Source organism: Carettochelys insculpta, chromosome 7 (genome assembly GCF_033958435.1).
Source record: "Carettochelys insculpta isolate YL-2023 chromosome 7, ASM3395843v1, whole genome shotgun sequence".
NCBI lineage: Eukaryota > Metazoa > Chordata > Testudines > Carettochelyidae > Carettochelys > Carettochelys insculpta.
In genome coordinates this window covers 21,150,030-21,165,920 of record NC_134143.1, presented here as the reverse complement: position 1 = coordinate 21,165,920, position 15,891 = coordinate 21,150,030, and the positions used below count along the sequence as shown (strand labels likewise).

At 40.0% G+C, this 15,891-nt stretch overlaps 1 protein-coding gene across 1 annotated transcript in view; it reads left to right on the top strand.

The window, feature by feature from the left end:
- Positions 1 to 15,891, top strand: part of PARG (poly(ADP-ribose) glycohydrolase) — a 154,896-nt gene that overhangs the window by 13,205 nt on the left and 125,800 nt on the right. Inside the window, exons 4-7 of the mRNA XM_075000097.1 lie at positions 295 to 481; positions 2,406 to 2,528; positions 5,119 to 5,202; positions 10,452 to 10,526. Of these exons, the coding sequence (XP_074856198.1) occupies positions 295 to 481; positions 2,406 to 2,528; positions 5,119 to 5,202; positions 10,452 to 10,526 (469 nt within the window). The remainder of the gene's footprint in view (positions 1 to 294; positions 482 to 2,405; positions 2,529 to 5,118; positions 5,203 to 10,451; positions 10,527 to 15,891) is intronic.

Below are 15,891 nucleotides of genomic sequence, written 5' to 3'. Positions count from 1 at the left end.
TCCTGAAAATGGAAACCATAATGGGACCAATGCCACTGACTATGGAGTATGTTCGATTCCATCAAGTTACAATATTTGGACCAGTTCTGAGGATGGGTTTTCTACTATTGATTAAGCACCAAAACACTATGGAAATTTTGCATATTTCTGTACTCAACTTTTGCTGTGTTTTGGATGCAGCTAAAAGGGCTTTTCGAAAAGAAACTGCTTAAGTGACATATTTAGTTTGAAGCTTAATGTTAAACTCTACAGATAAGCATATGTATTTTCAGCCTATTATTTTTGTTTTAACAGCAGGAAAGAGCCATGTGAATTCAAACACCAAAGGTCAGGAAGGAAGATTCCTAAATATATCCCACCTTCTCTTCCAAGTAGTAAGAAATGGTTTGGGACACCAATTGAGGAGATGAGGAGAATGCCTACGTGTGGAGCTCGTCTTCCTCATTTGAGACCATCAACCAATCATACAGTCACCATCAGAGTATGATAATTCAAAATATTGTTTGAAAACACAACTTTATTATCTTGATATTAGATGGTATCAGACTGATCCTGCCATTTATCCGTTTTGCAGCTTTACCTGGTTGTGGAAACTTTTGATTTCTCCTGGGAAGCTAGCTAGAGCAATGTTTCTTAAACTTTTTGGGACCACAGAACACCAAAAAATAATATTTTTGTTGTGAAGAATCTACAAAAATTTTCTTTAAAAAAAATTGTTGTCAGACCAAAAAGACAAAAATGAAAACAAACAGCACCATAAACATCAAAACCAAAATGAAGTAATTTAATTGAACATCATATCAATGAGGAAGTAACATTGTATCTGATTTTAATAACAGAAAATATGTGCCATCAGTGTATTTTTCCAGACACTCACAGCACACTTGTGAGTTATGAACACCATTATTTCGTGGAACATAGTTTAAGAAACACTGGGCTAAAGTATCTAATATGCTTAAAGATTACTTGCCTTCTGTGATACAGAGGTCTGACAGTTTGGCTGACTAGATTCAGACTGCTGAAATATTATTACGATTTTGCTTTTGGTGCTAATGGGACAAACTTTTTGTTTAGTTAGGTCTGTGTCTTCCCATGTGACTTCCAAATTTTGTGAGCTTCAGTATGTTGTTTCTATGGCCAGAATTGGTCAATGTTTTCTGTTTCCAAAATTCTCCATCTTGGATTCAAGATATAAAAGATAAGTGTGTGAGTGGAGAGGCGCCTGAAGAAATTTAAGACTTGCATCCCAGATTATACTTGGCGTGTGTGTGTGTGTGTGCGCGCACGCGTGCGTGTCCCTTTAACAATTATTTTATTGTATATTATTTCAAAGTAAATATAAGATGAAAAAATCTGTCAGCATGCCACAAAAGTACATGTACAAATTGCATTCACATTTAATAAACTGGTATGTATTTGACTTACCTGTTGCTTCAAAGGCATGTGGTATATAAGGTGTTCAACTGCTAACATTGCATTATTAACAGAATTTACTATCAAAAAACTCAGGAATTTTAAACATGTGGTTCCCACTGAATCCACAACTAGCCATCACTATATGCAATAGCACAGTGTTCTTCATACACATAATTATGGCTACATTTGGAACCATAATTGTCGGACTTTTGTGGATGTATTTCTAGCCATAATGAGTTGGAATAGATTTAAGTATTTTTTTATTTTTAGAGAAGAGGAAAAAGCTTAGCAGGTGATCAGACATTGAAATGATTGTGTATGTAACATTTATTTCACTGAAGTTTTGAGCTGCATGTATAAAGGAGTAGCTTCTCACTTATAAAAGATGTGTGCCTCCCCTTTGTGCCCCTTGTGGCTGGTAATGTGCAGTAGATACACCCTCTTTATTAATGTTTCCAACTGGGACCATCCACAAATCCACTATAAAGGATTCAGACTGAAACATCCATATAGCCCCTTTAGTGTGGTTTTAGAGAGAGAGCATTTGTAACAGCAGTTCATAGGCCCTTACCTTCAGACCCAGTTTCAAAATTCCCAAATTACAAGACTACAAAGAAATCCTCTGGGTGGGTTAGCCCTCTGGAGTGTGAGGGGGAGACTATTGTCCTTTGTAGCTGGATGATTTGTAGACCCATTCTTCCTGTTTCTGTTTAAAATGCCAGTCCTGAGATTAGTTCTCAGAGACAGCTCAAGCAAGAGCAGGGTTACATAGCCATGTGCATTTCTGAGTTATGTCTAAGGCTATGTAATATGGGCCAATGCCTCATCTTAGATGTTTATGTATAGTTGGTGTTAAATTTGGCAGACCATGTGGAAAAGGATCTCTGGCCAAAATTTGACTCTGCGCTTGCTCTTTATGAGGATTTGTTTGTTTAGTTTTCAGTGGTACTTTGCACAGCATGAATTTTTTTTTCTGTTCTCTGTTGCAGGTAGATCTATTGAGGGAAGGAGAGGTACCGAAACCTTTTCCAACTCATTATAAAGATTTGTGGGACAATAAGCATGTTAAAATGCCCTGTTCGGAACAAAATTTATACCCTGTAGAGGATGAGGTAAGACAAAAAATGTTTCTCTAAAAATACCAAATGTAAGTTTGGGTAATAAAAATCAGACCGATGATATGAGGATCTGTGTCCTTGCCTTCTACTATAATTTTAGATGTTCAGTTTGTCATACTGAATCACTACACTGGTCTATCTGATCTGGTAGCTAAGCTTCAGACAAAGGAAGAGAACTCTTCTGTCAGCCAATAATTCATATAGCCCTCTGTGTGAGGGATGGTACGTGATGGAGAAGAATGCTACATGGTAGGGAAGAAGGCTGAAGGGCAGATGGGGAATTGAGAAAAGAGAGACTTGATCTTACTGAGAGTGACCGTTACGCCTTGGAGAATGAGATTGGTTCAGTTGTAGTTTGTCATTCAGTGTTCATTTAAACGTTTTACGTGTATCTTCTCCTTCATTAATATGTTACTGTCTAAACCATAAATGGCTTAGTCTTGCTAGTTTGTTTTTTTTTGGGTAAGAGTATCCATGTTACCACTTGGGAGACCTGTGACTGAAAGACTTGTTTTTAGTGATGCATGTGTGTCCAGATGTTGCCTCTTGACAGCTGGCACAAACCTGTATAACGTAAAAGCTTTTTTGGCTTTCTCAGAGGTGTGGTATTTTTGCTGCAGCTGAAAAAGTAGTAGTAGTAATAATAATAACTGAGTTGATGCTTTAAAGGAAAAGGATTAGTGAACACCCAATAGTGCCATGTACCTAAGACCATTAGCATGACTCTGAAGAGGTAAACTGTCTTGTCCAAACCCTCGTACCAGCCTCATGAAAAATTGCCTGTGTTTACACAGAGTAAGCACTGGAGTTTTTCCCAGTCTTTTTCTCTTTAGACATATGGCCTTAATTTGATTATGTGGAAGAATGAACCAGACTTTTTGTATCTTAATCCCCCATCCATAGAAGAAGAAAATGACTTGCTTTGAAATGTGAATGGCTAAATTACTTTTCTGAGTGTGAAAGGAGACTTTTGTGGATTTTGTAACTCTGGCCATATTTTGTTGTCATCACAAGTCCACTTTATCCTTACTGCTGAAACCCCCATTCAGGTCTTTGGTCATCTCTCTCACCTTGATAATTATAAGTTCCTCATTTCTTACCTCTGTTTCCAGATGGTCCAAATCTTTGCTATCAGTTTTTGCTCTTGATTAGTATAACGTGCACAGAATCTCTATTTTTGTGAATTATATTGTCTTCCTTTCTGTTTCTGGGTGTGATTGATAGTGGTGGTTGTTGTTAGTAATGTCCTTTATGATCTGGGACAGCTCATTTAGGAACTTTCCTTTTGCCACTTTAGCTACCTAAATGGTATAGAACATAGGAGGCACTTTTGCTAACTGTTTGTGAATGTCCAACCCTTTGCATCTAGAGCAGTGGTGTCTGAAAGGAATGTAAGGGATTGCTCCACCCCCCCACCCCAGATTACTCACAGAATCCACACCGCGCAATCCACACCAGAGCGTGGCTGGAGCCTGCCGGGTCTGGAGGAGCAGCCTCAACCACTGCTGTCATGCGCTTGTCCCACCATGTGGTGAGGCATGGAGTGGCTGAAGGGGCGCCTGTTACTACGCTGTGGGAAGTGTATTGGACACTGTTGGCCTAGAGAAGGGATGAGCAATAATTTTCACACTGGGGCCCCTATTTTTGTACTAGTCATAGGCTGGTTCTGGGATGCCCAGAAGGGGTGCGGCTGTGGGGTTACAGAGAGAGGCGTGTGGGAGTGTGAAAGAGAAACACTTTGTGTGACAGAGACAGACTTTGTGACACGGTTTGTTTGCTGCAGTGTATGTGTGACAGTGTCTGTGTGTGCGGCACAGACTGGGTATGTGTGACAGACTACAACACAGCGGTGTGCGCACTCTGGGTAAGTTTCTGAGAGAAATCACCCTCTGTGTCTTTCAGGGAAACTGGCCCTGTTCTGTTGTCTCCCCACTCCCCTGCACTCCCATGTCACTTACCATCCATGTTTCAGACTGGAACAGCTGGTAGTGGGAGGGGCAGCTGAACACTTGCTGCTGACTGTTAAATATGCATGCTCTGCTAATCAGCTATATGGGCTGAGGAGAGCTGCTTGGTGGGCCAGATCCAGTCCCTGGGGATTATTTTGCCCACACTGGTCTAGAGGCAGACTGTTTCTGATGGAGAATCTTCAGCTGTTAAGTTCACTTCTCCAACACTGATATCCTTTAATTATGCGTTTGTTCAATTGTTTCGTGCATTATGGTCCATTCATGGGTTATTTATGGCCATTAGGAAAGAGTATGGTCAGCATGAAGGAGAGCTAGTTTAAAAAAAGGTCCCAGTTTAAAAAAAACTTCAAAAGTAAAATACAGTGTGATTGGAGACACTAACTAGCAATTACATAATTGCTCAAAGAATAGTTTTTACTAAAAATAGACAAATAGTGAAGCCTTTTTCTTTTCTCCATTCTACAATTATATTGTGGTTTGCAGTTGATGATACTTGCTGCATGCTTTTTGGTTTGCGAATTGAATAAGTTTTTATTAACTAATGTGTTTTCAGCCTCCTTTGCTCATTGTTCTCATTTTCATTGTCTTTGTTCATTATTTTATTATTTTTAAAGAATGGTGATAGGACTGCTGGAAGTCGATGGGAGCTAATTCAGACCGTGCTACTTAACAAGTTCACCAGCTCGCATGATTTGAAGGTAAGGCCAGAAATTTGCTATATATGTCTAGGAGTGCTCTTGCCAGTCCTAGTATTTTTTTTTCTTTCTGTTTTTCTGTACTGAGTGATGGAACCATATTAATAACAGAAGAAAGTGGCCATACAGAGCAGAGCATGAAACTCATTTTTCAGAATGAACCGTCACATTCATTAAGTAAAGACACTGGAAAAATAGATACAATAAAAGCTTTATCTGGCAGTTAACCAGAAAGTTCAATTAATTGGCATTTCTGACAGGTCCCAAAACAAATCTTCAGTCCGTTAACTTGGACTAGTATATTGTCCAACATTTGCATATTGCATATTCTGCTCTCTGCTTTTAAGCAGAAGAGGCAGAAGATAAGTAACGAAGCTGTTCCTTGGGCTGAATCCAAAATGCACAATCACCTACACCTGCTACATTTACATTGATCATTGTTGCTTATAATAATGATCCTGAAGCACTGCAGGATCCTAAACTGCCTTCTTTTCAGTTTAGTTTTAGTGTTCTGGTGTATGCTGTGTGCTGCCTGTAGTGATATGTAGTGTCATAAGACAACTGATTACATAGAAAACTTTACCTGTATACATCTTCAGGAAGCCAACCACTTTGCAGAGCAGTTCTACTACCAGATGGTTGGAAACCTGTATATTATTTTACATTTCATTCATGTTACTATATTCTAATTCTTTGAAAATGGGCATCCCATTATAAAGTGTAACTCTGTTAACCAGAATATTCCATCAACCACACCTCCCATCCTCCATTCCCCTATCTGGATAACCAAGCTTTTAGAGTGTTCTCTTTTAATAATGCTTCCCTTAGGTGCCTTTTGATAATATCAGGATAAAGAAACATAGGTAGGCCCTCTGGGGTGCAGGGAGAGTGAGATTAGGGGGCAACTGCTCTCAGGCCCGACAGTTCAAAGTGGCATGGGGCTCTTGGCTGTTGCTGCTGTTATTGTAGCAGCAGCAGCAGCTCCTGGTGTTTGGGCCGTTTAAATCACTGTTGGAGCGCCATGCGATGTGCTACAGATAATGCTGAGGGCTAGGGGGAGGGGCACGCCACAATCTGGGTGGTGCTGAGGATGGCTGTTCCCAGCCCTGGACTCTCTTCCACTCCCCCATCTCCTGCTACCTCCCACCTCATTTAAATGTTGTAAGTGTTCTTCCCATGGGCCCAGTGAGGCTGTTAGCTCCCCTGGTGGTGGTAGTTGAGTTGTTCTCCCCCCACCCCCAAGTGATGGTGTCTCTTTAAATTTAGGAATGTAGAAGAGCTGCCTTCCTCACTACCTGGTTAAAGGCAATAATGCCTAACAGCATTATCCTTAACTTGCTTTTTGCACTTTGTTTTCTTTTTCCTTTGTAAAGGAACTTTTGATTTAGCAGTTTAAAAAGAAACAGTGCTGCTTGTTCATGGTTTTGAAATTTGAATACAGAATCTTAACTTACACTTGAACCCTAGCAGCACTTTGATTGGATGTAGAGGGAACATATGGCTCTCACAATCAGTGCTGTGTGCATATAAAACGTACCTCACTTTGCATCATCATCAGTAACTGTGGGCTCAGTGCCCATTGATGTCTGATGCCACTCTCACTATTCCTTTCCATCTTTCCCTGTCCAGTGTGGAGTGGTGTAGTTTCTGTAGACTAGCTCCGCACCAATCTACTATATCATCTATCCATCCTCTGTGGGGTCTGCCTCTCCTATTCGAACCGTCCTTTATGCCGAATGCCAGGGTCTTGATTTTTCACTCATCATTCATTCAAGTTGCCAACCACTGTTTTATGATGAACAGTGGCTACTAGTCCACCCACATATAAAAGGACGGGCAAAAATATGACATGACATTTGCCCTAAGGACTCTAATTTCTTTTTTTCCATCTAACTCCCTTAGAGCGAGTTCAGTAAACAGGTAGGGCAGGTGGAGCTTCTCCACATGACAAGGACCACCTTTTTTGGTTGGAAGTCCTATTCATCAGACTCATAGTTCAGGATCATGAAATGTCAGGCAGTCAGTTTCAATAACCATAATAGACTGACAGCTGTTATTGAACACGTGGCATAGGAGCATTGAGAGCAATCCAGGTGATTTCAGAAATCCTCTTATTGCATAGGAAAGCTCTTCAAACATCCTTGGATGCTGTGGACAGTGCTGCCAGGTCCATCTCCATGATGGTAGCTCTGCATAGGGCTTGATGGCACCTGCTCTTCTGAAAGAGGTGAGGGCCTCTCCTTCAGTGTTTGTAGGCTTCTCTTGGAAATCAGAAATGAGTCCTTGTATGCACTGAAGAAGTCTGGAGCTATTTTGTATTCTCTGGGCATATGTATACATACTATTAAGAGACAGTTCAATATGTTAAAAATTACAATAGACTGCATCCTGCTCAGTTGTCTGGACTCCAGGGAGGAGGAGGAGGAGGAGTACTGGTAGTAGGCATCCTTCAGTCTGCATAGACTATGGATCGCGCCCTTTATAGTTTCAATTGGGGACTTCATTTACAGCGTCTACTGTGACTATGAAGGCCCACACGAGAGTGGCAGTCCTTACTGCATCCCTTGCAGATGTGGTGGATGTCTGGTAAGTCCTTAGTGTGCTTTCTGTGTGCTCGCTTCTCCTCTGCTAGCTGTCTGATCTTCATCTCGCCCTTCTGAAGGCCCTTATGTAACCCCTGCCTCCATCTGCTGTGGTCGTCTGCTAGTTCTTCCCAATTGTCCAGCTCGATGTCTACCTCTCTGAGGTCTTTCTTGCAGACATCTTTGTAGAGCAACTGAGGGCGTCCGGGAGGTCTTTTGCCAGAGGCTAGCTCACCATACAGGATGTCTTTTGGAATCCTTCCTTCGTGCAAGGACTTTGAGCTTACCATCAGCCTAAAGAAGACAAACGTACTTGGTCAGAATGTTGCTGAATCCCCATCAATCAGCATTGACAACTATACGTTAGAGGTTGTCCACGAGTTCGTTTACCTCGGGTCCACCATCACTGACACCCTGTCGTTGGACACTGAGCTAAATAGGAGGATTGGAAAAGCGGCCACAACTCTGTCCAGACTCAGCAAGAGAGTGTGGAATAACAACAAGCTGTACGCTCACACCAAAATGCAAGTCTACAGAGCCTGCATCCTCAGCACCCTCCTTTATGGCAGCGAGACTTGGACCCTGTATGCCCGCCAGGAAAAGAGGCTGGACTCCAGGGAACCCTACAGGAAAAGACATAAGGCTCAGAGAAAGAGGACAACTCTATGACCACTCAGTGATTTTGTAAGCTGTAGTTTTGATGAGCTGGAATCCTCTTGCATCTCTGGTTTTACAGCTCCAATTGTTTGCCCTGCACCCTCCCTTTTAAGGGTTGCCTTTCTGATGTCAACATTCGTGGAGGCCAATTACTACAAGCAATAGATTATAGAGATCATAACATCACACTATACCATTCATTGTATATTGCTTCCTGCTTTCAGTTCTCCTTCCCCTTCCCTTCTCAGGGACCCCTTTCATGAGCTTGAACTAACGGTGGAAGAACTCTCTCTCCTCCATTTAAGAACAATGGAGCCAGTCATTTCCCCCTCAGAGGGTCACGGGTTTTACTCAAAGTATTGCTACCAAAGTCATTGTACTTATAACAAAGAAAGTTGGAGTGTGGAAACGGATCTTAGATCTGGGACTTCTAAACAAGTTTGTAAAGCCTGAGAAATTCAGTATGGTGGTTGCGGCAGCTATAATTACTTCACTGGAGAAGGGGGTTGGTTTTTAGCCCTGGACCTGCAAGATGCCTATTTCCACATGATGATATCCCTTTCAGACAAGAAATATCTATGATTCACTAAAGGACTGGATAACTTCCAAAGTGCTTCCCTTCATTCTCTCCTCTGCCCTAGGGCTGTTTTCCAGGGTTGTGGTGGTAGTGAGTGCCTACCTTGAACAGGAGGCAATCCTCATCTTCTGGTACCTTTCATGACTGGCTACTTAAGGGCATTTCTTATGAAGCATTGTGATATTCCAGCCCTTGCTGTTCCAAGAATTGAGTTTTGAGCTAAATGTAAGGAAATCCCCATTAATCCTCAGAGGAAAGGTAGTTTAGAAGACTTCCTTCTATTTGTCAGCAGGCAGGGCCCAGGTTCCCTCTAACTTTTTCCACCATGGGCAGAATAATTTTTTTTATGTGTACCAAGGCACATGTGGATGTGTACCACCAATGGAAACCCATGCTGCCCACTGTGGGTGGCTGTGGGCACTCTGCTAATCAGCTGGGTGGCATCTGAATCTCTCTTGGGTGGTTGCCCAAGTGCTCAGCATACAGGCAACATGGGCCAGGTCTTCACTCCCTTACATAGATTTATAACATCAAGTGTGATATGGACAATTCAGAGGAGTCCTTGAACATGGTGAGGAACTGCCTTCAGCTCCTGTGACACATGGTCTATACTCTTGTCAAAGTCCTCAGACAGTTACGTGGTTGTCCTAATAAGTGAGCAACTCCCTAGACTGGTGGAAAAATCTGTTCAATGCCTGCATGGGCATTCTGTTCTGTTGTCCAGTTTAAATACATTGCTGTTGGGATGGGGAATCATATCAATGCTTTTATGCCTCAGGGCAAATGGAGAGCTCAGAAGACCAATCTCCATATTAATCTGTTGCAGCTCAGGGCTGTCAGGAATCCCTGTTTCTATTTCTGTTTCACAAGAATTCAGGCTGCTGAAAAAGCTTTATGCCTTTTGAGTATTTTGAAAAGCCTTTATGGTCTGTGATGGGTAAAGATATTGTGACTCTTTCTTTGTCAACAAAATCTAATTTGTGTTTTGAGGCTGACAAATTTCTTGAAGCAGTTTAAAACTGATGTTTTAAAACATTGTTTACAAAAAAGTGAGATTAGACAAAAAGGAATATTGCAAATTAAGACCTAAGATAGTTTTCTTTGGAATTATTTTTATTAAGATTATGTTTAGGCCTTGTCCTGGGATTTTTGTTTTTATTCTGCTTAATTATGCCATGGTTCTGATCCTCTAGTCTTCTACATAGGTAAAACTGTTAAGTACAAAGCAGGTATTTTTTGCCTGTATGCAGCCTGCTGGTTAGGTTGCAAGCTTTGTTCTGTAGTAAGACAGCTTTTTGCCAGTAGATGGTGCTATTTCTTCAAAAATGAAAACTTCCTTGAAGTTTCTAATATGCCAACCAAGAATCTGTATTTATTATTCCAGTATGTGTTCTTAAGATGGTGTGTGTGTGCTTTTTTTTTTTTTTTTAAACTAGGAGGCTATATTGAGATACAATGTTGCTTATGCCAAGAAATGGGACTTCACTGCTCTTACTGACTTCTGTGATAAGGTAAGAAAGATAATTCAATGAATTCTTTCTATGCTTACTATATATCGTTTTTTGTTTCATTTTCCTGCCTATCAAAACTTACCAGCTGTGCATTTCTATAATCAGCATTAATGTAATATTTTCATTGGCAATGGTAGCTACAGTACAGGCTTGATTATCTGTCATCCCCAGAGAATGGGGATTGCCAAATAATTAAGTTTCTGGCTAGTTGAACACTGCCCCAGGGCATCTGACCGCAGTCGGGACTACATTTTATATTACTAGCTCAGAAGTTCTAGAGTGTTCCTGAACTTTAACTTCCAGTAAAATCCTGCTTTACTCTGTGATCTTCTTGCTATTTTGCCAGATTTGTTCCTGTACTTCATTATGTTTGTAATGTTTCTTTCAAAAAAGAAACTTGTTACTTTTATGCTTGTCTAGTTTCATTAATTCATCTTTATTTCTCTGTCCCATAGACTAGTTGTAATTCTAGAGATACGCCTTTCTTTTAGCGTATGAGAGTTTTGAGTTCAAATTTTAGACAAACCCTAGTGAAGATGGAAGCAGTTGCTCCATCTTCAGACTGTTTTCTTAGCAAGGGGATGAGGAATGAGAGCTGTATTTGACAAATGTTAGTAACTTTGCTTAATGTACTTCTTCCTTGATGTGTTGGTGAAGGCAGTACAATAGCTCAAGTAGAATAGAGTAGGACATGTTGTATCTTGAGTTTGAGTTCCAAAAAAGAAGATTCTATAATGGAAGAAGAGAAAGAAATGTATTAGGAAAATACATAAAACTACTTATTGATTTGCTTTGATGATAAAGATAATAGGTGGATCTCCATCCAGGAAATTCTCTAGAAGGCAATTTGGGTACGGTTGAAACTGAATTTGATTTGTATTGACAGAGTCAAATTAAAAGTTATAAAGAAGAATTTTAGTAAGTTATGGATTTGTTGTAGGTTTTGCATAGTTATTACACACATATTCCAGAAAATTTGAAATGTACTTTCTTTACCAGAAAATACAGTTGGAGATGTATGTTTTTTTCTTTTGTTGACCAAGTTTTACACATGCACAAGCCAAAATTTCATAGGAGAAACAATAGGTGGTTGTACATTTTGAATATATGGTGTTTAGTAGTTTTCTTCATAAATCATGGGTTTGCTTTTTTGTAAGTTCATAGTGCACACGTGTATAAAAATGTTTGGTCATCTTGATGCATGTGAGAAAGCACCCTCTCTTTGCAATGCCTTTCTTATGCTCATATACACAGCAGATTGAAGTAGGATTTGGTTCTGGGAAAACCTGGCAGGGGCACAGCTGCAGGAAGGCAGCTATAAAAACTGCTCATGCTTTCATGGGATCCCTTTAGGCTAAGGTTGCCTGTAAAAGGTGCAGTTTGTCTTCAAGGCTCTGTGGTGCTGCCCCCTTCTGCTCCTGATTCATCTGCTTTTGGGGCAGCATTCACTAGCTTCATGCCACCAGCGTAGCAGTGATTGGGAAGAGGTGTTTTTTTGCATCTGTGCTCTTGGTGGAGTTTCCACCACTCAGTGCTTTCAACCTTGGTTTCACCACCAGAAATTAATCTATTCTGTTTCAGGTGCTACTTGTAAAAATGTAGCTATATTTTTAAAAGTGGTGGGAAAACTTCTGACATATGGCAACACTGCTGGGGCTACCCTGTAGCAGCAGACTGGCAAAACAATCCTACTGGCCTCAATTGTCCTACATGAGAGTTCTCTGCAATTCCATACAAACTTGTTAATATTCTCATTGAGACCAGTTCATTACCAAATCTAGTGAACTTTGCCCATAACAAAGGGCCAAAAACATTATTTGTTACTTCCCCACAGCCTATTGGTGGATTTCCTAGTCTTCTAGTCTCTGACAGCTCTCCTTCCAGGAAGTTCTCACCTGCCCTTTTTTCTGACTTGACTCCTCCTTTTTTCTACCCAAATATGTGACCCCAGGTGCCTTCCTTTAAGCCCAGCTTGGATCAACTGACCAGGCACATATGCACTGCTTTTTACCCTCTTAAAGGGCCATCACTGTTTGACAATCCCTGTTTCTTATCAAAAGTGCTATTGAAGAATACAGTGGGATGTTTGAAACTAGTACCACGCACCTGCAGATGTGTCTGAACTTGTCAAATTGCATGCAAGTGCTGTTGTGGAAATTCAAAAACTTTGGATGATCAGATTAAAAGATCATCAGCTAGAGACAAAGTAATCTCAGCTGTCACTGGAGAAGATAGGAATAATAGAGTCATAAACTACAGAGGGCGTTAATCCATCCAAAGCTGAGAAGGTAGCTTCTGTCACTTGGTAACAGTGATTTACGTGTGAGATTCCCAGAAAAATTGAGTAAAGCTGTACCAAAGTCTTAACTCCAGAGCAGGCTTGAAAACCGTGTGCTGGTATGTTGAACAAAGAATAATGAAAATCCAAGACCCTAGAGCTCTCCAAACTTTCTGATTTCCTATTCTCCTGATAGCTAAATCACACCATGGAAATACATTCATTCATACATGTTAAAATTTTGAATGCTCCCAAAAAAAACAATTAGAGACCCACGGTGAGTGTGGCAATATGTTTTACTGGACCAACTTCTCATGGTGATAGAAACAAACTTTTGAGTATACAAATCTGAAGAGGAACTCTGAGTAAGCTTTTGAGCTCTGCTAGAGATTGGTCCAGTAAGGTCTCTCACATTATCTCCTCCACTTTGTGACTGTGATATACACGACTGGACTAACACAGCTACAACAGCACTGCAAGCAAAAACACTATTTATTTTGATTAGAGAAATTCTTTAAAATCAGTTTTGGAATAAGGCACATGGCAACTTTAAAAGGTTTCATAAATTATCAGAATCTCTTCTTTCACTTACTTTGCAGTACCAGAGCAGATGAACTTTTTTGAATTAAAAGCTGAGCTTCTGTGGAAGCTCAGTGTAGATGATTATAGATTGACCTAAATATGCCAGTTGGAATGAAGTGCTGAATTTGAATCTGATGACTTTGGGAGATAGCACTTACAGTTTTGTTGATGACTGTTGCTTTTTCCTATTTACAAGTCCATTTGAGTGGGTGGGATGAAATCGAAACTGGCTTCAGTAATAAGAGTCCAGAGGTTGGCGAGTCACTGGAAAGAGAGGAAGAAATAATTTGCTAAGCAGTGGTACAGAAACATATACAATTATTTTGTTTAAAGCTGGAGACTGAAACAGCCTTTGGTTGCATTCACAGCCCCTAATTACTTTACACATGTTCTTAAGTCACTTGCAGTCTGATTTGCACAGGATCCAGGTGCCCACAATTGTAAGCGCATTGCTATTTTATGCTCTGGATAACCCATTCTGTTAACAGTAAAGGTACATTGGGACCTGTTGTATCTGGGTGCAACTTTTGGATCATAAGTATATTTAATAATGCGACTCTGAAGAATGTTGACAGTGCAATCTCTGCACTTGATGCAGCTCACCTACTGGTTTGTTTTATGCTATCATATTATCAAATTCTTGTTATGTGCTTCTGCTTGTGATTTCCTTAATTGAGTTATAATTATTAGGACAGTGGCTAAGTTTTGGGTGAGCACCTTTTTGAATATTAAAGCCCTTTTCGTTTTTTAAAACTGTTGAGAAATACATTTTTATTTTTTGTGGGTTTTTTGTTTGTTTTTTGTTTAAGTAACTGTAAATGATGTTTGTTTAGTAGAAAAGTAGATTGGGGAGCAGTATATTGCCTGATACATTTGAGATCAGGTCTATGTGACATAGAGGTGCCCCCATTAATAATACTTTGGTATTTTTGAATTGGCTATTCCTGGTCTCTTCCCTAATTATAGGGCTAAATTTCCACAGTCTAGTTGCGGTCCTTGGATGTGAGCAAGAGCTTCTGACTTGGCCCTAAGCAGGTAGCAGAATTGTGTCTAGGTACATGTATGCCTTCAGTGAGAGCATATAAAATACATTGATGATAATGTTAAGGTTGTAAGGTCTAGAACTTGAAAGTTAGGAAATGATAGAACTAATGTTCCTTGTCCTACTTTAAAATGACCCCCTTGTGTGTATTTATTTATATTTCATAGACTGGGTCAACATAATTTTGGAAATCTGACAGAAGCATCAGAGTCCCGGCTCTGATGTGTTGCAGTTCAGTGCCTTAAACACGAGAATTTTTTTTTCTCTGCTTGAAATGTTCTGCCTCATTTACTGTCCATTCACTGCTCTGAATGACTCATGAAAATATGGTTTAACCTTATAATACATACCTAAATACATAGGTTCGATGAGGATAATTTGTTTGTACAGGCAACTTTCTGGCATTTAATATGCTGACAACTGATGTCTTAAAAGGCATGAAATAATGTCGTTTAACTTTGCATTGCTAAACATATTTTCTTGGTTGGTAAGGATTAATGCAGAGAGAGAACTTTTTAAATATTTCAAACTAGGGAACGTATTATTTTTAATTGAATCAAAGAGTTACCTCTTTTCTTCCATATTCACCTAATCTTAATTCCTTTTCAAATTTGTAGTATCTTTTTGCTCACGTTTGTTTTGACAAAATGATTTTACTTAAAAGGTGTTAAAGAATATTACTAAATTCTTAAAAGCAAAAAAAAATAGTTTTTTTAGGCTTGTGGGATTTGTGTGTGTAACATATATATATATATATATATATATATATATATATATATATATATATATATATATATAAATAAAAAAAATACAGTAGACCCCTGACATGCATAGGTTGTGTTCCTGGGCAACCATGCATAAGTCAAATTTCACATAAGTCAGGACCTGGCAAGGTAGACGCCCTGCTGCCTTTGGGCCTTCCTGGTCCTGGCTGCACCTGGCTCCCTGCTCCTGTGAGCGTTGGGGATCCCAGAGCCAGGAGCAGCAGCGGTGATCAGTTTCCTGGCTCTAGCAAGTGGTGGGGAGTTGAGAACCAGGTGGTAGCCTGGCTCCTGGCTTCCCTCTGCTTGCTAGAGCTACAAAATTGACCTATGCCGTGGTTGGTTCCCAGCTCCCCGCCACTCACAATTTTGACTCACGTTATTGCAAGAAACACATAAGTTGAAATCATGTAAGTCAGGGGTCTGCTGTACTTTAAACAATTGTTACACAGTTGTAAAATCAGTAACAGAAAATAGAAGTATCTATATCACCTAACAATCCTGGCAACAACTGCAGTGAGGAACATACTTAAATGCAGAAAAACAAAACTCCCAAAGTTATCTTCTTAGAGATCTAAATCAGTCTTGAGGATGTAAAATAGCTATATTATCCAATATTAGCAGCAGTTTTCTCTGTGGTTCAGTGTGGCTTGTATGTCAGCTGATCTGTTTTGTGTCTCGGTCTGTGAGGTAGGATCAGTA